The 25,318-nt window shown below is 41.8% G+C and overlaps 1 gene segment (V, D, J or C); it reads right to left on the bottom strand.

The window, feature by feature from the left end:
• Nucleotides 1-830: 830 nt before the first annotated feature.
• Nucleotides 831-25,318, bottom strand: part of LOC149449379 (T cell receptor beta constant 2-like) — a 37,761-nt gene continuing 13,273 nt past the window's right edge. The window contains 4 exon segments of the C gene segment in view: nucleotides 831-1,116; nucleotides 3,561-3,667; nucleotides 6,891-6,908; nucleotides 10,199-10,525. Of these exon segments, the coding sequence occupies nucleotides 1,096-1,116; nucleotides 3,561-3,667; nucleotides 6,891-6,908; nucleotides 10,199-10,525 (473 nt within the window).

Raw genomic sequence — 25,318 nt, 5'->3', positions numbered from 1 at the left:
CACCTCTACCACTAGACACCAATGTAAGGAGACACCTCTACCACTAGACACTAATATAAGGGGACACCTCTACTACTAGACACCAATATAAGGGGACACCTCTACCACTAGACACCAATATAAGGGGACACCTCTACCACTAAATACCAATGTAAGGAGACACCGCTACCACTAGATACCAATATAAGGGGGCACCTCTACCACTAGACACTACTAGACACCAATATAAGGGGACACCTCTACCACTAGACACCAATATAAGGGGACACCTCTACCACTAGACACTAATATAAGGGGACAACTCTACTACTAGACACCAATATAAGGGGACACCTCTACCACTAGACAGCAATATAAGGGGACATCATTACCATTAAACGCCACTATAAGGGATACCTCTTCTGCTAGACATCAATGTAAGAGGACACCACCACTAGACACCAATTTAAGGGGACACCTCTACCACTAGACACCGATATAAGGGGACACCGCTACTACTATGCACCAATGTAAGGGGACATCTCTGCCACTGGGCACCAATGTAAGGGGACACCTCTGCCGCTGGGCACCAATGTAAGGGGACACCTCTGCCACTATTCACCAATGTAAGTGGTCACCTCTGCCACTAGTCATCAATGTAAGAGGACACTTATTGAACACCATTGTAAGGAGGAATGGCTCCTTTGACCAGCAAAGTAATAGAGCCTCTCTGATTCTTTTCTGGCCATTATTATAAAGTTACTTCAAGGTTTCCTCTGGGGTCAAAAGGTTTGGAAAGACTGCTCCAACCTCTTGGCATATACAGTAAATGTAGAAAAAACAGTAGAGAATTATTATGCAGATAACTCCTATTTATTGACAAGTAAATATTGCACACCAATAAATAGCATAGACAACAAGAAGAATTGCACAGCCGTTTAGCCCCAAGGGTTTTCCATGTTGTGTTCGCCATTGTGTCTCCTAGGTCACAGGCATCTTTCTTATTCTGGACACATTGACCTTCACTCCCTTGTAAGGCTGAAGATATATACTTTGCATGTGAAGCGTGCATTGTGCATTGAAGCTGCATCAAAATGTTATTCTCAGGGCAATTCTCTAGCACGATCCTGAGAGAACCTAGAGTCAGAAGAATAAAGTCAAAATCTCTGTTGCACAAAAAAAACATCAAACACAACATTTCTGAAGTCCCAGCCTTGGCTTTGAGAAGAATCGCATATTGTAGGCAATAGGTGCTTTTTCTTGGTCCACAGAATGACCAATTAGAACTTAAAAGTTACGACACGCAGATCAAGAAGATGCTGGTTGGTCACCAGTAGGGCTAAGATTGGGGTCAGTACTGGGTCACCTGTGGGTGGTGGATTCCCCATCCCACAGCTGATGTATACAATTGGGGGGAGGAATGCTTGTAACATCAAAGACCTAATATTAGTCAGTGATGTCATGAGCATCCCCGACCCTTTGTTTTGCGTGAAGCTACAGTGCAGGGAATCACCTGCATGCAGGTGATTGGCTCAGTACTGATAGCTTCCTTTCAGGTTCAGACCAAACCCAAGCTCATCCCTAGCCGCCAGTTGGGTATGCAACATTGGATAAGTCTCAAATTATATGACTGGGCATTACACCTCTTCATTTTCTCATGTTTTTTCTCTTAAATATGCTACATGTACAAAATATGGCTTGTTGATCCTGCCAAACATTCAATGAACTCCTAACTCTTGTGCCTCTGCTGCACTGAAACCTTAAAGCAGAACTTTTAAAAGGACAAATCCCTAAGGGGTTTATTTACTAAAGCTGGAGAGTCCAAAATCAGACTCCCTTCTGCATAGAAACCAATCAGCTTCTAACCTCAGCTTGTTCAATGAAGTTTTGGCAATGAAACCTGGAAGCTGATTGGTTTCTATGCAGAAGGGAGTCTGATTTTGGACTCTCCAGCTTTAGTAAATAAACCCCTAAGTGTCAACAGTCTGACGCCTGCGAGGTCCCTCGCCTGCACCAGCATCTTCTACCCGGGTTCTTCTGGGCGCCGGTCTTTGGCCATTTTGATTGGTTGGCTTTTCATAATGTCCCTCACATGCACAACATGTACATTCTGCAGGGGATTTTCAACAGGCAGGTAAGTGTATTTCATTGCAGAAGAGATATTACATGTCTCTTCTGCAATAAAAAAAAAAGCATGCCTGCTCGCAGTTTTTCTATTCTTGCCCTCGGCTCCACTTTATCCAGTTTTATCTACCCTGCTCCGTTCTTTTCTCTGAACTGCAGAACAACAATCATGTTTTGGAGGTGAGAAGGCAGGGTTCTATAATCATAACATACTTCCATACGTCCTAAGGTGACAACACTCCATAGAAACAGTACAGTGAGTGAGTGTCACCAAGGTCAGGAAGTGCGTTACTAGCAGGATTACCAAGTAAAACATAAAGGAAATAAAATCCTAAAAAATAATGCAGCCACAACATTTTAGGACATGCTACAAGATTTATTTACACTTTAGAGGACATCTGTACGAAGAGAAATAGTTCAGCTATAACCAGGGGTGGACTGACAACTCATGGGGCCCCCGGGCAATAGGGGATCATGGGGCCCTTGTGTCCTTGCCCAAACTCAAAAAAGCCTATGAAAAAGTACCAGGGGCATCTCATGGGGCCCCCTACTGACCCCAGGCCTTCGGGCAGTGCCCGAGTTTCCAAATGGTCAGTCCGCCCCTGGTTATAACACAACTCTTTCAACAAACCAAAAAGGGAGAAAATCAGAGAAGTTTATCATTAGGGTTTTTACACTTTAAGGAAACCAACCATATTGAAAGTTAGATCTTGGGTTTACATGCACTTTCAAGTGTTCCTAAACCCACAACAGTACAATCAGTCTGTAGATGCAGTAAAGCATGCTTGTTATACTCACTGTGGAACCTAAGGGGTTAATCCTCTGCATTGTGTAAAAAGGCCGCTTGATCCCAACTTCTCTGATCCTCTCTTTCTTCTACTGTCCCCAATCCATCTGTTGATGGAACAGAGCCTTGGGGGCAAGCGGCACATGCTCAGTTTGGTATGTATTGCTAGAGAGGTTTTTTTTTTTTCTTGGGAGGGTACATGTGATCAGCACAGGGCCAATCAGCACTGTCTAGACAGAGGGTCAGGGGTCCTGCAGCCTCATTGGGCAATCAGGGGAGAATGAAAACTTCTCCTACCAGCTTTAACCAGTGCTCTGCTGAACACTGATAGAAGTCACAAGACTGCTGTAACTGCTGATGAGAAAAGGTATTGAGCAGTATACATTTAGTAAAATAATTGCATTTCCATGTTGTGTGTACTGTGGGAGAGCGGATATAGTGAATGTAGGGTCTGGGGAGAGCGGATATAGTGAATGCAGGGTCCTGGGTTTAGTAACATTTTAATTTGTGTGGCTTCTAGAGAACAGAAACACAGCAATAAGGTAAAAACTTCCTTATGAGAAGGTTTTATATTGCTAAATTGGCAAGACAGACAATTCTCATTTCCCGACAATGCTGATTCACAAGTCCCACATAGTTATCAGAGCCCTGTCATCTCCACAACACACACCTTCCTCCTCCAGATGATGGCCAGGACGATCAGAGCATAGAGACCACTCTTGAACAGAACCATAATATAGGAAATCTTCCCCTGGTTTATATACATGGCGTAACTCTCTGGAAAGAAAAGAAAACATTGGAAGGCCTTTCTTTATGTCCAGTTATGATTTTAAGTCTCTTCTTTGAAAAATATGTCACCTATTGGGTCCCATACCTCTAAGCCCACCTTTCATACCATTAAGTCCACCTTTTTCATATATACATATTACCATGGCAGTTCTAGGGATGTTACAAGTTGTTGCTATTGGCATTGACTTTCTATGAAACCGACTGGCATTGCACCTAACTCTCCACCGACCTAATCTCCTAGTCCTGCTTTAGCAGCAGGAAATGGGGGCACATAGTAAGACTTCCGGGTTATACTAATGCTTTCATCATTTGGAGAGTCAAGTTAAAACGATTCTCCAGTTTCCTGGAAATAAATTAAAAGTCAGCAGCTACAAAAACTGTAGCTGCTAACTTTTGAAAAACAGCCACTCACTTGTCCCATGATCTAGCTATGTCCTCACTGCAGCCGTTCTTTCCAGTGTTGTTGTGTCCCAGGTGCTGGAATCCCAACTGTGGGCACCTGACTGCTTGCAGCTTCACAGCCTGGTGCCCTCTGCGCATATGTAAGTAATGCTGCGCATTGTGAATGGTCCAGCAGTCTTCTGGGACCTGTCATGTATGTAAAGTAGAGCTCCACCCAAAATGGGAAGTTTAAGGCCTGCTCCCCCGCTCCTGGTAAATAAATGGGAGCTTTTGGGGAGCAGGATTTCGATCGCCTACGCAGTTGGAGCAGAAGTAGAAGTAAGATACCCGTCAAAATTGGGTACCTGCTCCCCAAAGCTCCCATTTCTTTACCAGGAGTGGGGGAGCAGGCCTTAAACTTCCCCTTTTGGGTGGATCTCTGCTTTAAGCATCTACCTGTCCATGTTTATGTTCTGTGTCCCTGATAGGGAGATTCACTCTTTATATGTTCCAGCATCTGTTTCACTGAGTGTAAGGCCTCATTCCCATGGGGTGTATTAACCCATACCCCTGTATAAGGGCCGCTTTATCCATGTTTACCAGGCAGTCCCATTGCTGTCAGTTGGGATACAGCAGCTGCAAAGACACATCGACTGCTCCAAATGTGACATCTGTGTGGGTGCACAGCTCCGATCGCAGACCTTTCAGTGGACCTTACCATTTTTTGCAAGGTCTACTTTAAGCCTTAGCCCCTCCTGCCTCCAATGCCTTTATATTGGTCCATTCATTTTGATGGCCATATTCAAAGACCAGTAGAGAACTGTTGGCTTTCCAAGGGATCAAACTTATGTTTGGGGGGCTCAAGAAGAAATCTGGAGGTACACAAAGTATAGTTTCCATTGCGTACCTTCATTGGTCTACTTTAAGCCTTCCCCCCTCCTGCCTCACATGCCATTATACTATATCGGTACATTCAATTTGATGGCCATCCTTAAAGACTAACAGAGAGTTGTTAGCTTTCCAAGGTGTCAACCTTGTTTTCAGGGAGGCTCAAGATGAGATCTGAAGGTACATACAATATAGTTTCCAGTAGACACCTGAATTTTATTTCTAATGCCAGTGGAGCTTGATTGGGGTAGGGACAGTTTTTTATTTTTCACATCAACATATTTTTTTGCTAAACATCCCAAAGTGCTGAATCACGTATATGATATAGGAGTTATTAAAGTGGAACTTAATGCCGAACTACACTGCATCTGACCACCACAAACCAAAAATGCTAGTTAATTCATTTTAAATATTCAAAGCAACCTCCCCCATCCATGCATGTTTCCATGCTTTAGTATGTTAAGAAATCATTTTGAAAAACCCCTAGCATTTCTAGCCCTGGCCACTTCGAGTAAAGGCAAATAATTCATGTAGCAATTCCATCCTGGAATGCATCTTCCCTTAGCTCAGGCATGCAGACAGGAGGGTGTGCAAACCACTCCTCCCCCTCCCATGAAGACTCCTGGGATGTATGACATCATTTTAGACTAGGCCAGAAACCAGGAATAAACTTAGGAAATTATATTATATTTACTTGTTTTAAACTGTCCTTTTAGATTTGCTATCTATTTACTAATGCTAGCAGCATACGGATTAAAAATAGTCAATGTTGATTGAGAGCGTGAAGTTCCACTTTAACTCCGCAAAGGTAATCAGTTCTGTTTAAATGCCTTCTCTCCCAGGGCCATGTATAAGGGGGTACCACTAGTCTTCCTCTACAGGGCCCAGGCCAGCAGGGGGGCCTAGGCAGCTGGGTGAATCAGATGAGGGCAGGGCGGGTGATCGGCATGGCGGGGGGGGGGCAATTACTGGATCCAATCCCCTGTATGGCTGTCTCTGCAGCAGCTGCAAGCTGGCTTCTTCTACTCCCCTTACCCCTGGCTTTCAGTTGCTGCAGAGAGAGCTATACAGGGGATCGGTTCCAGTAACTGCCCCCTGACACACCCATCACCCTCCCTGTGTACCATACCTTTCCCCTGCTGCCCAGGCCCCCCGTTTGCCCTCATCCCCACAGTACTGATGGCTTCCCTTATCTCCTTCCCACTGGCAGCTACAAACACACAATAGGATCACTCAGTATGGCGAGTGGAGGAAGAGTCCAGTAAGTATGTCACATTTACCAGCTCCTTTTTTCCCCTGAATGAACACAATGAATGATTGGTACTGATCACTCACTGTGTATATTCAAAACTGAAGCATATTAAACTGTTTTTTTTTCTACGGGAGGGAGGAGAGGCTGTAAGGTTGGCTGTATGGGCACACAGAGTGGCCAGGGGGCAGACTGCTCAGAGGGCATGCCTAGCAAATCATGTACACCCAGATAAGGCAGCCGACTGAAGAGGGCTAAAATGGTGGCAGGGGACCCAATCTATGTCACCCAAAACAGTGGATTGCATTAGGACAATGCTGTAGTCATTGTGTGGGGGAGTATGTGTTTGGAAGAGAATGCAGCACTACAGGTAAGGAGGAAAAAACAACATGGTGGTGGGGGTGTTGAGTAAAACTGACTTAAAATTTGACTCCAGGCCAAATATAGTTTGAGCTTTGGATGGTGGGGGCAAAGGATAGACAGTGTCAGGTTACTATCTCCATTCCTGTTGGGGAGATTTGCCTTGAAAACCAAACAGGAAGCGACAGGAAATCTCCCAGTGGGGACAAGGACAGTAATAAAAAACAACCTCATCAAACTAACGGCTGGACTTCAGTCCAACTTACAAAAAATATATTTTTTGGTAGGGTAGTAGAAAATAAAAAAATAAAAAAAATAAAAAAAATCGCTTACCTTTAGAAACACCACAATCTGTAATTAAAAGAACAGGGAAGAGTAAATTACTATCAGCAGACAATTTGTAGGCAACCTAAAGCAGTATTAACCAAATCATATTTTATGCATCAGTGTCATATGTGAATTATGATCACGTTTTTACACATCTAAGGGAAACATTTGGTAATGCCACAAAATAAAGAATTAGAAATTGTCCAATATATTTTTATTTCAAACAATCAACGTACCATAAATGGCTGAATACAAAGACAAAATGCAGTCTTTTATCCGCCAAAGTATTTGTAATTTTTGTCCATCCAGACTTGAGGTTTGCACAGCCCTGCCACACAGCCCAGCCCTGTCTGGTGGGGGGCACCTGATTTTCCCCAAGTGCAGTTCAGTAACTCTTACAGGTGTAGTCCCTCCTCAAGCCTGGGATTGGATGGCAGAGAAGAAGTAGAAGACTGATGAGCTCATCTGCCTCTCTGCTCTGCCATCCATATTCCTATGAGCATCTGGAACACAACTAATTGTTTCTCTTTACTGCTTCTTCCTTCCCTGAGTCTCAGCTCTGCTGTACAGGGACTGCAAGAAGCTGACACCAAGATAAATTAGGATGCTTACATTTAAAGATGGATTCCTGATATAAAATGGCACACTTGAAATGAATATTTGCCAAATGCAAGTGCTAGGTACATTAGACTCGTTCTTCCTCCTACTTCACATCCCGCCGCTCAACTTGCCTTTCTCTTCCTCAGAAATGCCCCCTCTTTGTACTCCTGAGAAGGCATAGCCATTGCAGCAGGTTGGATCCCTCTGCCCAGCATCTACTGCACTGATTGGCCTATTTTCACACTTCCCCTCCTCTGGCTACTCCCCACGATTGGCGGAGGCGCATCTTTGAGCATTGCAAGCCTGCGAGTGTGGGCCTGTGATAGCATCTTGCCACCTGGCTCCCTATCCTGTCTTCATTGTCCCTGAACATTTAGCCTAGTCATTGGAATCTCCCATTTATGACCCCTACCTGGAATACGGACTACTTTCTTGGATTGCTACATGCTTTGATCATGTACTGTTTTCTACATTATCCTTACCTGCTGCCTGCCCTGACCATGGAACGGTTTCTGGCCTGCTTGCCCTCTGCCTGCCCTGACCTTGGCACTCAGGATAATGCTTCCAACTATCGCCTGCTCAGACCACCACAAACCTCTGGATCATACGGATGGTGTCCGGCACCGTTACAGGCCATACCTGATCTGCCTCAAAACTACAGATACCTTTTTCTGTTATCTCTGCTTAGTCCCCATGACACCAGGCCAGGAACTATAGAATTGAGTACTAAAACCTGGGGGCAACCAAGTACTGCTAGGGCTTGTTGCCTTAAAGGAACAGAGGCTGTTAATGGTAGAAGAAGCAGCTATAATTTCTGATCTAGGCATTGGGATGAGCGTTACATTAAGCAGTTTCAGCACATGAATTTGACATGATATCAGTTTTTTTGAAGTGGAAGAACATGAGTGGCCTGTATAAAGCCCTGACCTCAACCCTACTGAGCACCTTTTGAAAATGTTTGAACATCAAATGCAAGCCAGGTCTTCTTATTCAACGTCAGTACATGACCTCACAAAATGTTCTTTGGACTAACTGGGGACAAATTTCCACAGACACGTTCAAAAATCTCCTGAAAAGTCTTCCCAGAAATGTGGAGACTGTTCCCTTAAGGGAAAGGGGGCAACTCCATGTCAATGACCATGGTTTTGGAATAGGAGGACTAACAAGCTTATATAGGTGTGATGGACAGGCATGTGATGGACATCCTCTCCAAAACCGAGCTTCTCGTCTTCCCCCCAGCCCGCGCCCCCCCCCCCATCCTTTCCATCACTACCAACAACACCACCATCAATCCCGCCCAGCAAGCCAAGGTCCTTGGCGTCATTCTGGACTCAAACCTTTCCTTTCAACCTCATATCAAATCACTTACAAACACATGCAGGCTCCACCTCCGGAACATCGCCAAGATACGCTCCTTCCTTACCCCAGACACCACTAAACTACTCGTACACTCCCTGATTATCTCACGCCTTGACTACTGCAACTCCCTCCTCACCGGCCTACCCCAGTGCAAACTCTCCCCGCTTCAGACCATCCTGAACTCAGCTGCCAGATTCATCCACCTCACCAGCCGCTCCACTTCTGCCACCCCCCTCTGCCTCTCCCTCCACTGGCTCCCCATTGCCCAACGCATTAAATTCAAATTGCTCACCCTGACCTATAAGGCCATTCACAACACTGCCCCTAACTACCTCACCGACCTGATTCCCAGGTACCACCCTACCCGTACCCTTCGCTCTTCACAGGACCTCCTTCTATCTTGCTCCCTGGTCTCCTCCTCCCACGCACGACTGCAAGACTTCTCCAGGTCCTCCCCCATCCTCTGGAACTCACTACCCCAATCCATCAGACTGTCACCTTCCCTCCTCACCTTCAGGCGCTCCCTGAAAACCCACCTCTTCAGGGAAGCCTACCCCACCCTCACCTAACAGCCGCTGCCCTTCCCTCTTCCTACACTCCATCCCCCACAGCCGTTTCCTCCTGTGCCTTTACCCCCTCCCTCCTAGATTGTAAGCTCGAAAGAGTAGGGCCCTCTTACCCCTTGTGTACTGTTTGATGTTACTGTTCTGTTTCATGTATTGTCCCCCCCTCTATTGTACAGCGCTGAGCAAACCCTTTGGCGCTATATAAACTCGATAAATAAATAAATAAATTCACTGACATTCTCCAAAATCTTTGGACAGTTTTTCCAGAAAAATAGAGACTGTTATGCCCTTAAAGGAAAGAGGGCAATTTCATGTCAGTGGCCATAGTTTTGGAATGGGTGACCAATATGTTCAAATAGGTGTGATGATCAGGAATTCACTGATATTCTCCAAAATCTTATGGACAGTCTTAAAGTGGAGGCTGTTATACCCTTAAAGGAAAAAGGGGCAATTTCATGTCAGTGGCCATGGTTTTAGAATGGGATGAACAACATGCTCATATAGGTGTGATGGTCAGGAATTCACTCCAAAATCATATGAAAAGTCTTCTCAGAAGAGTGGAGGCTGTTATAACCTCAAAGGAAAGGGGCAACTCCATGTTAATTCCCATGATTTTGCAAATGGAATGACCAACAAGCTCACATGCTGGTCAGACATTCACAAACCTTTTAGCTATGTATTAAAGCTACTCAAAGGCATGGAGCCTTCACTATTAGACTTTTGGTTTGTTTTTGCCCAATACACTTTTTGATTCCTAAAATCATTTGATTGTGTTCCAGTTTTACATACCTGATTCTCCATTAATCTCATCAAAGTGATCAGTGTCATTTCCAATAAAGCCTGCTTCACACATGAACTTGTTGTCTGCGTTGAAATATTCAGATTTTGTCAAAGTGAGGCGTTTGCTGGTGGAAAAAGTGCCATCTTCGTTTTTGCTTGCCACATTTTGGTACAGGCCATTTCTCAGTACGCCATTAATCGTCCAACTTAACCGTACATGTTCTGGGTAGAAACCACTTGCCACACAGACCAGCGAGATCAGGTTGTGATCTCTGAACTCTTTTTTGTTTGGTTTAAAGATTTTGACTTTGGGGGGTTTTGTTTCCTCATCTTTTCCTTTGAAGGAAAACAGAAAATATAGGAATTTACCATGACTGTCTTGTAAGAGTAGAAATAGAACATGTAGATATGTTAAACTGTATATCTTGTCATTACTTTTGGATAGAGTGTGAAGGGATTAGAGCCCCTGTCCATTTGTTATTGCCATCTGTGTCCCCGCTAATGAGATTCCCACTCTCTATCAGTTCTAGTGACCATTGTGACAGAAATGAATGAGAAATCCAACATTTTACAGTTTTCACTGGAATAATAGGTGAGGGAAGTCATCCATTGGGACTGCCTTTTCCAGGAACAAAAATTTAAGAATGGGTTTTCCTTCACTTTGGAGAGAGCTCCTCTCACTGCTTATTGTGTCTCTGGGACAGAAACCGAGGGGAATCCAAATTGTTGCAATTGTGACAGTTGTCTAAGAGGGGATTTCCACTTACTTTTGAACATTTTCCAGGGCAAATCCAACATTTTACAGTTGTCACCAGAATAAGAGGTGAGAGAATACCTGCTCCAGTAACAACTGTGTAAGAGATTTCCTCTCACTTTTTAACATTTTCTCTCACTTCCTGCTATGTTTCCAACAAAGAAAATAATGGAAAGTTTAAAATGTTACAGTTGTCACCACAACAAGAGGTGAGAGAAAATCTTCCAATGGGGACACTAGTTCTAGTAACAACTGTCCAAGAGGAGATTACACCTCAGTGTAAAGTGATTTCCTCTAACCTCCTGATATGTGGGGAAACCTCTGGAATGGGACAGATAGCAAAAATCAACAGACAGTTACAGAGACTGTTTCTGTTTTGGGGATAAAGGTTTTACATAAACGAATAAATGTCAGTGGTTTATCAACCCTTTAACTACCAATTTTGCTGGACAGCTTGGTTTGTTAAAGAGGATTGAAAAATAACCAGCTTTCGGATTGCCAGGTGAAAATAAAGGGAAATTACTTAAAATAAACGAATGCAGCAACCGCATTTAAGAACATGTAGGGTGCAATTTATAAAATTTTTGCTTTTGGGTTTAGATACACTTTAGGGTATTAGAAATACAAATTTATGGGGTGCCTTTGATCCCTTTCTTAGGCTTTATACCAGAGGTGGTCAACTTTCTTGGTATGAAAGGCCTCAGGTGCGGCCCCCGACAATTCAGTGGGTATTCATTGTTAGAGACAGCAGACACACAACAGAATATAGTGGTCAAAAGCTGTGGACATACTACAGGAGATGGTCAGAGACTGGACATACTACAGGAGCAGGGGCGGACTGACAACTCATTGGGCCCCTGGGCAATAGTGGATCATGGGGCCCCTGTGTCCTTGCCCAAACTCAAAAAAGCCTATGAAAAAGGTACCAGGGGCATCTGATGGGGCCCCCTACTGACCCCGGGCCCTCGTGCGATGCCCGAGTTTCCAAATGGTCAGTCCGCCCCTGTACAGGAGATGGTCAGAGATTGTGGATATACTACAGGAGATGGTCAAAGACTGTGGACATACTACAGGAGATGGTCAAAGACTGTGGACATACTACAGGAGATGGTCAAAGACTGTGGACATACTACAGGAGATGGTCAGAGGCTGTGGACATACTACAGGAGATGGTCAGAGGCTGTGGACATACTACAGGAGATAGTCAGAGGCTGTGGACATACTACAGGAGATGGTCAGAGGCTGTGGACATACTACAGGAGATGGTCAGAGACTGTGGACATACTACAGGAGATGGTCATAGACTGTGGACATACTACAGGAGATGGTCATAGACTGTGGACATACTACAGGAGATGGTCATAGACTGTGGACATACTACAGGAGATGGTCAGAGGCTATGAAAATAATACAGAAGATAGTCAGAGACTGTGGACATAATACATGAGATGGCCAGAGATTGTGGACATACTACAGGTGATGGTCAGAGACTGCAGACATAATACAGGAGATGGTCAGAAGCTGTGGACATACTACAAGGGATGGTCAGAGAATACAGGAGATGGTTAGAGACTGTGGATATAAGACAGGAGATAGACATGGTCAAGATTTGTTGACAGGATATAGAAGATGGCCAGAGACTACAGACATGATACAGGAGATGATCAGTGATTGTAGACATGCTGCAGGAGACTTTCAGAGATTCGGAAAATACTATAGGAGTTGTTGGAGACTGGGGACATGCTTATGGAGATAATCTGAGACAGGAGATACATTACATGCGACTGCTAGAAATCATTGTTATAATAGGGCAATAGGGAAACACAGATCAGTGCATGGGCTTTGAGGGCCACACCTAAAGTGCCAAACTGTTGCATGCAGCCCCCAGGCCGCAGGTCGGGTACCAAGGTTTTATACAATTTAAATGTATGAAGCCTGGAGAAGGGATCTACGGCATCTCCAAAGCTTGCATCATTAATAAATCAAAGTGAATGTAAACTCAAAAAGCAAAAATGTTATAATATTGCAACTTATCAGTTAGGCAATAAATTTTATCACTTTAGCTCCAAACTTTCTGAATTCATTGATGGCTTACAATACTCTAATACTCTCATATTTTAAAGCTAAAATTATAGAAAACAGCCTTGTGAATATAATGTACAGGTTACTTTTAACAGTTTTTTGTTCTTTATTGGCAAACATTTACATTTTTCTAAGCAATTATGTAACTAAGCATTAAACATCTACGCAATTTAAGGCTTATGCTGCATCTAAACGAGATCAACAATAAAAATGTATAAATATCAAATGCAGATAATGTTAATAGAATAACACATTATATAGTATTAAAATTATAATCAGATTGTAATATTTAATAATATTAATATTATAAAACACCATCATATATAATAATAAAACGTAAACCTGTCATTAACTCACCAAGCACTGAAAGCACGGTGCCGCCACCAAATTCTAATTTATTCCCAGTGCTCACAGCTGTATATCAGCATATAAAAACTCACCCCTACTTTTGGAGCCAAGGCCTCTCAGATCTGGTCTTAAAAAAATGCTGTTTGACCGTAAATAAAAGTCTCACTGAATAGTACCACAAAGTGATATCTGCTGACTTACCCAGCACATGGAGAACAGTGCCACTTCCAAATATGACTGCGGAACTAGCCACAGTGAGGGCCCATTGGTGGAAAACCTCAAAGGGGCATTATGGTGGCACAAAGGATTTTTATGAAACTTTTGGGCCTGTAGATGATAGAAGACTGCAAGTCCCAACAGGCCCTGCTAGACTGAACTGGTGGGTTTGCTGAGACTTGTAGTTTCTTGACAAATACAGGAATGGAGTTTTCCGAACTTTGCCAAAACCATGCCTTGACAGCATTGGGTCAACTGTGAGCATCCTCTGTGCTCTTCAATTAACTCCTCAGCATTGGGGTACCTATAGTGGCCTCTGTCTTGTGACCTTCAAACCTTAATTATATCAATACAGTTAACTGACAGATGGATTGATTTTTGTAAAGGCCCTATTATTTTTTATAATACAGTGCTCCCCCAGTCCTCACCATAATACACAAAGCTACAAAAACTGTTTTACCTAGACATGCTAAGAAGTGTTTAGCTTGTCATAAACCAGGCTAGGCTGAAGGCTGAAGTAGAGCTTCACTGCTAAATATTTTACATATGTATAAAATATATCACTATGAATTTCTATATAATATAACAATCCTGCGTTAGTGGAGGATTAAGATATCAGAAGGCATAAAAAATAATATTAAAATGTTATTTTAGTCTACAGCCTGTCCTTATGTATGGGAAGATCCACCTAAACATGGTCACTCAATGGCAACTCATGGACCCCTATCCATGAGGTGCCATTGGGTGATCATGAGTTCTCGGCTATGTCCAACTGCTCTGCCAGTTGTGAGTTTATTTCTATTCTAATATTTTTACTTATGTAGTAGAAGCAGCAGCAGGAGGAGTGAGACTCTGATGGGGTGACCTGAATCAAACAGAGCTTTTACTAAGAGAATTTGCAATTCAGTTGGTGATTAAGCCCACCACCATTGATGCAAAAGTGCAATATTAGTTTTAGGTGGCTAAAGGCTTTCCAAAAATGTTCCACAGCTTAGATACACTAAACAAATATTGCCTATGCGTCAAAACCTCTCATTTGTTTTTGGTAAGTGATATTTTTGGGAACTCCTGTACCCTTGAGGGACCTACTTGAGGATTTCTGAGACCATGAAGGCATCACTTGATCTCTAACCCATGCACTGGGACAGATTTATAAAGCACTGAATGTGACTTTCATCAAATATTCACTGGTAGTGAGTGTCATTTAAAACACATGCACCAGGAAAATTCACATGCAGTGAATGTTTGGTGAATGCCAGATTCAAACCCTTATAAAAAAGCAACTAGATGAATCACATGTAAAAATCATACAGAGTGTGCAAAATAATAGACACACTTATTTAGTGACTTAGGGCAAACCGAACAGCCTACATGCTACATTGCAGCATCGATCATGATTTTAATTTGTTTTCAAAGGGTTACTACACTTTGGATACGGTCTTTGCACTTTTAGCTGCTATATTTATAGATTGGTTAGCAAGAAAAGAGCACTTTGGTGATATAAAACAGGGGAGTTGATTTACTAAAGGCAAATCGGTTGTTCACTTTGCTAAGCAAATTTGCACTTTGCAAGGGAATTTTCCCTTACCTTTGTGAATGTGGTGAAAATTCACTTTGCAAGGAGTCAAGAAAATACAAAAAACTGTATTTTTGCCTGCACATTATTGAGTGATGAAATTCGGCAGAACCTCACCCCCATTCACTAAGCTAAAAGTTAAATTTCTTTGCAAAGTGTGAGTTGATTGTAGCCGTATTAGTGCACTTGTGACAGAAACAATTGAGTACTGTCCGTGATACTTTTTTTATTTGCACTAACATACAATTTTGAGGACAAGCTTTCAGGGAATGTCCCCTTCTTCAGTACTGCTTAGACCTTGAAGAAGGGGACATTCCCCAAAAGCTTGTCCTCAAAATTGTATGTTAGTGCAAATAAAAAAAAGTATCACGGACAGTACTCAATTGTTTCTGTTTGCAAAGTGCAAATTTCCTGAGAACAGTCTATTTGCCTTTGTTAAATGAACCCCAGTGTATTTTCTTGGAGTCTTTTAAGGGGTTATTTACTACAACTGGAGTGTGCAAAATCTGGTGCAGCTCTGCAAAGGAACCAATCAGCTTCCAGGTTTTATTGTCAAACCTTAATTGAACAAGCTGAAGTTTGAAAATGATTGGTTACCATGCAGAGCTGCACCAGATTTTGAATGCACCAGTTTTAGTAAATCCCTCCTTTAGTCTCAATATAACACTTAATTTAGCATAGGTGCATATTTTTCAAATAATTGTCCCCAGTGTCAATATTATGCTGACTTCATAACTTAATGCAGATTTTTACTTTAAAATTCAAGATTTTCTCACTGTTAATTACTTGCCACTGGCAGCCGTGATTTAAAAACCCCAAAACGTTTTTTTAGATTTAGTTGTAGATTTTCTATCTATATCTGTCATCCCACTTCATGTATAATATGCTTGCTTTAAAAAGGCCAATTTAGATTTAAATTATTATTTAATGCGTTACAGAAATATTTAACAACCTTATTGCTTACCGAGAACAGCCAGGATGGTGCCAATTCCAAAATACTGTCTTTCGTTAGTCACAGCTGCAAATGGCCGTATTAAATCCTGCCGAGTCTACCTTGGCACTAATTTCATTAACATTTCTTTGGCTGGATCTCAAAAAGGTAGAAATCTCTTGAGATCTCTAAATAAAATACTCTCTGGCTTCCTTTGAACGTTAGTAAGCTATATGACAGCCAAGTTATCTACAACCTATCAACTGCAGTTATTTGAGATCTGCATAAGTCCCACCATAATTTATTATAACGGTCACTAAATCTATCCTAAACAATTAAAATAAGTTCAAAACCTTACAATTTTCAGGGTTGTCTGAGTCCTCTAGACCTCTATACAGCCCACGTCTTTAGGGTAAAACACAATTACTTGGCAAGAAGCTTAATCTATTGTGGTCAAAGAAAATCAAAATCCATTGGATGTCCTTCAATTTATTGATGTCCGTGGACATCAATAAATTATTAATGCATAATAGAGAAACGTCATATTTAATAACTTACCAAGGACTGAGATAATGGTACCCCCTCCAAACTCTTGTTTATTGCCAGCATTAACAGTTGTACATTGGTGTATAAAAACATCACGTTTCACACAAACACTCAAATCACAAATCATGGTGCCACTTACCCAGGATAGAGAGGAATGTCCCCCCTCCAAACTCTAGCTTAGCTCCAGTATTCACAGCTATACATTGGTGTATAAAAACCTAACATAAAGACTATGTCACACTAGCAACATTGTAGCAGCCAGGGGCGGACTGACAACTCATGGGGCCCCCGGGCAATAGGAGATCATGGGGCCCCTGTGTCCTTGCCCAAACTCAAAAAAGCCTATGAAAAAGGTACCAGGGGCATCTCATGGGGCCCCCTACTGACCCCGGGCCCTCAGGCAGTGCCCGAGTTTCCAAAAGGTCAGTCCGCCCTTGGTAGCAGCTATGAATATCTTTGATTGTTAGCTCTTGCATAATGATGCTGGATATAGAGTTACTGCTTTAGCTGGCTACAATGCTTCTCAATGCGACTTCAAGTTGCTGGTGAGTCATGGTCATCTGCATTGGATAACATGAGTAGTTGAGCTACAAAATTGCTCATGTGAAGCGGACTTACACAAAACACAGACAATGTGGCCACTTACCAAGGACTGAAAGGATTGTTCCCCCTCCAAATTCTTGCCTAGCAGCATTGCTCACAGCTACACGTTGATGTATTAAAACCTCAATCTTTAGTACACTTACCCAGAACACTGATAATTGTGCCTTCCCCAAAGTACTGTGCAGAGGATCCAGTACACAGTGGGATAGTTCCAGCCAAAAACCTCCAAAAATTTGATGTGATGTATCAATTTTTATTTTAATTCTTAACTAGTTCTGTAGAACATGGATTAGAAGATTTTAACATCTAAGGATGGTAAATAACTATCCATATGATGATTCGCCCCTTATTTGTATAAGTTAAAGATAGCAGTTAAACAAGAATTTGTTTATGGACAGTTGACCAAACCCACCATATTGTGCACTTGCTCATAAGAACACCCTTAGCTGTATTTGGTCCAAACTGTATAGGTAGAGCTTCAAGTTACTGTGCTCAACAGGGTTTTAAACTTTTCAGAACTTTCTTCAACTCTGTCTTATGATCCCGTTGAAGAAGCACCAGCTTGATAAGACTCAAGGATGATGTGATTGTTCTTTTTGACATTGAAGCATCAATAGAAAAGGCTGTGGGGCATCTAATGTCATTGATCTTTCTTAGCCTCTCAACATTAGATTATACCTCACCACTGGGGTTATTGTAAAGGGCTTCCATCAATTTTTATCACGGTGCTATCAGTGCTCACAATGTTACGCACTGCTACAAAAAGTGTGTTTTCTAGCTTTTACAAGCATGGAGAGGTCTCGTTCTCAGCTCTAAAAGTCTCTGTGTCCACAGCTGTTATATTTAAAAAGAAAATGTATCAGCTCATGAAGTAAATAGGCTACTATTGCTGGCCTCTCCTTTTGAAAATGCTAGTTGCCAGTGGCACTTTCTGAGTAAATGGCCTGGAACAAGTATGCAGATTAGGAGTTGTGACTTCATTGGAACATTCTTGATCTGCATGCTTGATTTGGGCAACTGATCTAGGGCCAAAGAAAGTCAAACAGCTAGCATTTTTGAAAGTAGGCCAGCAATGGCACCCCCATATTTCTCTCAGCGTAGGTTGCCTTGAAGACCCATTTTAAAACCCAATGTGCTGTATATTATATTATCATTGCTCAGGTTGTGTTGACCTTCATTTTATCACTGATGGCATTATCAATGTTATGTAAATTTGTATATAAAGTCTAAAGGAGAAATTAAGGTGTTTATAATAAAATAATTTATGGGGTCACATAATTTAGTAATGGAAGTTTAAAATGATTAATGTTTTCTGTGTTTAGGTGTCATAGGAAAGTATGCAATAATTTATACCAAAACCATTCATTTCACACCCTGTCCCTGAGATAGCTTACACTCTAATGTCCTTACCACAGTCACATAAATATACACGTAGAGGATGATTTACTAAAACTTGAGCGTGCAATATCTGGTGCAGCTGTGCATGGTAGCCAATCAGCTTCTAACTTCGACTTGTTCAATTATACTTTGACAATAAAACCTGGAAGCTGATTATTTCTATGCAGTGCTTCACCAGATTTTGAAACTCTCCAGTTTTAGTAAATCAATCCCATTGGAGGTTAGAAGTGGTAATAAGCCAATTATCTTACTCAAGGTTTTTGGGTTGTGGAAAGAACCCAGGCACAATCCTCAGCCCTGGTAACCAGCAACGAGAATGCCTTGTAGTTCCAGTGAAGGTCAGGGGCGGACTGACAACTCATGGGGCCTCCGGGCAATAGGGGATCATGGGGCCCCTGTGTCCTTGATCAAACTAAAAAAGCGTATGAAAAAGGTACCAGGGGCATTTTTATGGGGCCCCCTAATGACCCCAGACCCTTGGCAGTGCCCGAGTTTCCAAATGGTCAGTCCGCCCCTGGTGAATGAAAACCCTAAGGGCCCATTCACACCTAAGTGATCCATTGTGGTGTGTTAATGCACCTGCAATAACGCGTGTTATTTAAGGCATTAAGGTGCATTGTGTTATGAAAGCCCATTCATTATGAATAGACTGCCAATGCACCATTCTGGATGAAAAAGTACCCTTTTTTAAAAATGCAGTGCACCATAGCGCATGGCATATGCGTTGTGGTGCGCTGCAGTGGACTACTGCACTACCGTACAATGCATTGGAGTTCACAATTCACGTGTTGTGGCAACATTCATTAACGTTTGCATTTTAACACATTACAACGATGCAAAGTATGAAAATCCCCCAATCTATTTTATTCATGTTTAGCAATGTGCCTTATTGTATACAGTTTTCCTAAGAAAATTGTTTTCTGAATCTGTTGCAAAATTTCTTGCCTGGAGATCCTGCCAGTAATCGTACTTCCAGTTGCAGACTGACAACACAAAGCCTGCAAATAGCAGCAGTGCTGTCACCCTGCCATGTGCGCTCATTCAATTGGGTTTTGGACTGATGGACCTGATAGGTAGCCCAAAGGCTGAATGAGGGAGCACACAGGGTGGGCTGACAATGTAGCTGCTAATTGTGAAGCAGGGACTTTGTACTGAGATGATGTCAAGCTTAATGACAAATTAATTTTAGGTTTCCATACACTTGAGTTAAAAATAAGCACAGGTCCCTGAACTGAACTGACAGACCCAATGCTACAAGACTGAAATGCCATCCAAATTGACATGATATATAATGCCATAGCAAGTCCTAATTTGTTTCCAGAAGTGTTCACAATACCTCTGCCAAAGGTATACCTGTCATAGCAGCAGTATCTGCGCTGTTCTAAAAAAATACTAGTTACCCAGTGGTCATAATCCCAAGCCACTGACCTGAAAATAATAGGCAGCTATTATTTGTACTATTCAAACCCCTTGCATTTTACACATGTAATGTTGTAACACTAAGAACGGCAATATAAATGGCTTACTGCAGACATTTTAATTTGATTAATTTAATAATTATTTAAAATGTTTATTTTTTTATAATAATGTATTTAATGTTACAGCTCTAGAACCACCATGCACTAATTCACATGTAGAAGTTTATATATCAGCTTACCCAGGACAGAGAGGATGGTTCCAGCTCCAAAATATTGTGTTCCAGTTCCGCTCACAGCCACAGAGGTCTGTACTAAATCCTATATACAGCACTGAGTATGGGCACAGGAGCCACACTACCCATTCACACAAAGCCAGGATAGTTGAATATTTTAAAGGGGAGCAGTTTTGGGTGTTAAATAGCACATGCCAACCATTGCAATAACACTTAAATTAGAATGATGTTATTTTCAAGTATCATTTTAAGCAAAGCTGGCCTGGGAAAGCCTACTGTCCTCCTAACCCCTTGGCATTTGTGCATTAAATATACTAATCAAATGATTTACACCATCATTGATTAAGTTACTTTCTTCTATAGACAGTTCTGGGAAAGAGTACTGCAACAGACAGGCCTATTGTGAAATCTAATAAATACATCAACCATGTTTTGCTTTTGCAGCTCTTGTAGAGTTGTGTATGATTTAATTTGCTGGAGTAAATGTAATGACTTACCTATGATAGAGAGAATAGTCCCTGCTCCAAAATATTGTGTGTTGGATCCGCTCACAGCCACAGACCTCTATACTAAATCCCACTAACCACAATCATTAGCATTGTTGGTTGCCCATGCTACCCAATAGCATTTTCTAGTGAATGTTTGAGACGTTAGGGATGAACCAGTCTTAAGACTCTTATGTCAACAGTCCTGAAAATGTTAGATCTATTACACAGATACACTATATGGTCAAATGTTCATGGACAACAGAAAATTACAGCTATATGAGCTTGTTGGACATCCTTCTAAAACCACACACAATAATATGGAGTTGGCTACCCTTTACGGCTATAACAACCTCCACTATTCTGGGATGGGTTTCTACAAGATTTTGGAGTGCGTCTGCGAGAAATTGTGTAAGTTTAGCCAAATGGTCAGCTCCTGATTGATGAGAGGACCCCATTTGTAACCAGTGTCCCAAGTCATCCCAAAGGTGTTCTGTAGGGTTAAGGTCAGGACTCTGTACAGGCCACTTGAGTTCCTTCACATCAAACCAAGGCTGGCGGAGTTGGCTTTGTACATGGGGCACACTCATGTGGGAGCAGAAAAGGACCTTCAGGCATTCCAAGTACACAATTGTCACTATCCTTCACTGGAAACACCTGAACTCTATTGATTTGGAGAGGGGTCCTCTTCATGGGGGGCCCCCGGGCAATAGGGGATCATGGGGCCCCTGTGTCCTAGCCCAAACTCAAAAAAGCCTATGAAAAAAGGTACCAGGGCAATCTCATGGGGCCCCCTACTGACCCCAGGCCCTCGGGCAGTGCCCGAGTTTCCAAATGGTCAGTCCGCCCCTGGTCCTCCTACATTTGGCTTATAGTGCGGTGTGATGGTCAGGTTTCAACAAACTTTTGGTTCTATAGTATACATGGCATCTAGATTCTCAGATGCAGCAGCATCATATTTTGTCTTTAACCTAATTACATGATATACCTCTCTATAACTTTGTTTATACAAAGTATTTTTTGTCACATAATTTAGGCATCATGAAATCAGTGATTCTGGCAACTATCTTCTTATCTTGTTCTTGTGGCCCTGGATACATTTGCAACCAGTGCATTCAGACCTCTAGCAGTTCCTAGGGGGATACCACAGTCAGCTACTGTTGAATAAGTGAACCAGTTCCATTCATTTTCCTGCATTTCAGTAAAGATCATTGGGCAAAATGCGACCCGATTGAATTTTACAGATTCAGTGTAGGTTTTGGGACTCCATAGAAATGAATAGAAGCTTGGTAGACTGCAAATGTAGTGTGTTCTGCTGAGAAATATTGCAATACTACAAATTACCAGCTAAGAACATGCAGAAAGCATGCAAAAAAAAGCAGCCAATTGTTATTGATGAGTAGTTAGCTGCATTTACTGTGAATTAAACCTATATTTGAGCATGAGCTTCATTTTAATACTCCAACCCTGTTCTAAAAATGAGAAATCCAGTCAACCGGTTTAGACTCATGTGGACTAAGGGGTTAAAAGAAATGCAAAATTTTATTACTTACCCAAAACTGACAGGATGGTGCCACTTCCAAAATACTGCCTCTCAGCATTCACAGTTGCACACTACCATACTAAATCCTTTCGGTTTTATCTTGGCACCATTCTTTATTAATATTTACAATACTACACCTCAGAATCATCAAATCAATGGATCTCTATAACAAAAAAAAAAATACTATACGGTGTATTTAGAACCCTAGTATTACCCATAATGACAGCCAATTTATCTTTACTTAACTGAATTCTAAGACCATCGATAAGATTCAATTAAGACCTGATTTTGCCAATCTGGGGTAGATACAGCTATTTTGCTAAGGGAAAAAGACCTTAAATAATCATTTTTGGTCTGTTGATAAATACTTGGGGCTTTTGGAAGATCATGGTCTTCAAAGACCAAGTTGGACAGCACTTATTAACAGAGCCTTTCTCAATCAGGGTTCCATGGAACCCTAGAGTACCTCCAGATGATGCTAGGGGTTCCTTCAGTGACCACCATCGTAAAGGATTACTACAAATTTCATTCTCTGTTTCTTTATCATTTGCTCCTTTTCATGAATATTAATGAAGATAATATTGTCAAAGAGCGGGGATGTTAAGCACACCCTATTCTTTATTGTTTTATATACAATTCGCTAAACCTACTGATCATGCTAGTGTGCCATGAGATGTAGATATAATATTTTTGTGGGAGTTTGCTGAGCCCTGAAATCTATTACAAAGGTTCCTCTATGATAAAAAGTTTGAGAAAGCCAATATTAACACATAACAAAAGGATACACAATGTTTTTGAACTTACCAAGCACTGATAGGATCGTTCCTTCCCCAAAATCTAGTTTAGAGGCAGTATTCACAGCTATACATTGGTGTATAAAAACCTAAACGTTGATGGACTTACCCAAAACACTGACAATGGTGCCACTGCCGAAATAGACTACAGAGGCTCCAGAACACAGTGGCTTGGTTCCAGCCAAAAACTTCCACAGAGGTTGACCAAAGTTCTGGATTACCTTTGGCTTTATAGAATGCATATTTTTTTCAACAATGTATATTTTTGTTCAACAAAACCAGTGAGGTTGGCTTTTAGGATGTCATAATATTATCATGATTTTTTTAATTACTAGTTGACTCGAGAAAGATTGATCATCCTTTTATGATCTTAGAGCTTTGATACAAGCCATCCAAGGTTGTCACAGGCTGTCTAGTCTTTGATGTGCCTTCATTACATAGTAATACACCATACGTCTCCACTGGGGTTATTGTAAAGGGTTTCTATTAATTTTTATCATGGTGCCACTAGTACCCACAATGTTACACACTGATACAAGAAGTGGATTTTCCAGCTCTGGGCATGCCTCCTCTATGGTTTCTGTTAAGCTGTGTTTGTGTACACAATTATGCCATGTAAAGTAGGTGTAAATGAATTATTTACCTAATTCTGAATATTATTTGTGTTATCTATTCATTAGACCAGCCTTTCCCAACCTTTTTACCCCGGAAGAACTCCTACAATAATGTTCAGGTCTCTGGAACCCCTGCTAAAACCAATTAATTGTTGGTCAGTGGCAAAATTGCCCTTATATCTGTGGTCAATAGAAAGAATGCAACCCATAAAAAGGTAATCATAATGCCACCCTTACAGACAGCTAAAAAGATAATTGGTGTCATGCTGCTAGCTTAGTAGTGTTGGTTCTGCAACTATGCAGGCACCATTAAATGGGAGGTCAATGGGAGCCACAGCTTAAGCAACCCCCCAGCAACCTCTGGAGGATCCCTAGGGTTCCACGGAGCCCTGGTTTGGAATGGCTGCATTGGGGCTCTTTCACATGGGCAGCAGTCTTTACCGCCCTCTGAAAAGTGATCTGTAATGGATTGTTTTTTTTTGCCTTCCTCTGGATCAACTGTCGGTATAGGATTATGACTTTATCTAATGGTTGAACTGGATGGATTTTTGTCTTTTTTCATCCAGACTAACTATGTAACTATAGAGTGGTGTAGCAGTGGCTGGTAGGTGTTCAGGAGGCAAAACAAATTGCAAAAAGCACTGGAGAAAGCATCAAACGCAAAATGCATCTATGTGAACCAAGCAGTAGTATAGGTGACCACTTTCACACATAAAAGGGAACCTGTTCTGAGAGCAATGCTTCCAATTCCCATCTAATGCTGGATACCTAGCTGTCAATTTAATCCCCTGGCTTCACTCCTTAACAAGCACTGATTTAGAACAGGAATGCATGCTTGCTTTGCATTATGGTAGGGCATTCGTCATTTGAATCCCTTTCATTTTAGAATATTGTTATAAAATAAATTAATGTAATTTGTTAAGAAAATCAGGGATTTGCTTTGATTTTGCAGCCCCAAGCTGTGTGATAATGTTAATGTCAATGCAACGACTTACCCAACACCGAGAGAATGGTGCCTTGTCCAAAATATTGTCTTTGATTGCTGCTCACAGCTACAGAGTTCAATACAAAATGTTACCAGCAAAGGGTCCATACAACCCAACAGCGCCCACAATGTGTCGCACCATTAGTGGGCCTCAGTGTGGCTGATTTTTGTGCGGCCATCGAATTTTAACCTGGGTTCACACTGATGCGGTGCGGAATTTGCAGCGGTTTCTGTGCGAATTCCGAAGCGCATCACAATTGCACCCTGTTGCGGGTGTGTATATTCAGTTAACAACACCCCGAAATCAGTTTGCAAAACACGGTGCGATGTGCAGAATCGGATAACATGGCTGTGAATACCCATGTGATCCGATTCTAGTGCGGACAGAAAAAAAATGGTCCGGCACCTTTTTTGGTGCGGATGCGGCGCAATTTGAGCCATACATACTGAATTTGCACAGGAATGTGGTACAGGTCCTGTTCCGCACCACAGAAGTGTGAACCCAGGCTCAGTGATCGGTCATGTTGGACATTTTTTGAAAGACGAACACATTTTTAATCAATGATGGGAGAATTGTGCAAGAAATATTATCAAAAAATAAAT

This window comes from Staurois parvus, unplaced genomic scaffold, assembly GCF_062004578.1.
Source record: "Staurois parvus isolate SC_StPar_1 unplaced genomic scaffold, SC_StPar_1.0 ptg000621l, whole genome shotgun sequence".
NCBI lineage: Eukaryota > Metazoa > Chordata > Amphibia > Anura > Ranidae > Staurois > Staurois parvus.
This window is presented reverse-complemented; position numbering and strand designations above follow the sequence as displayed.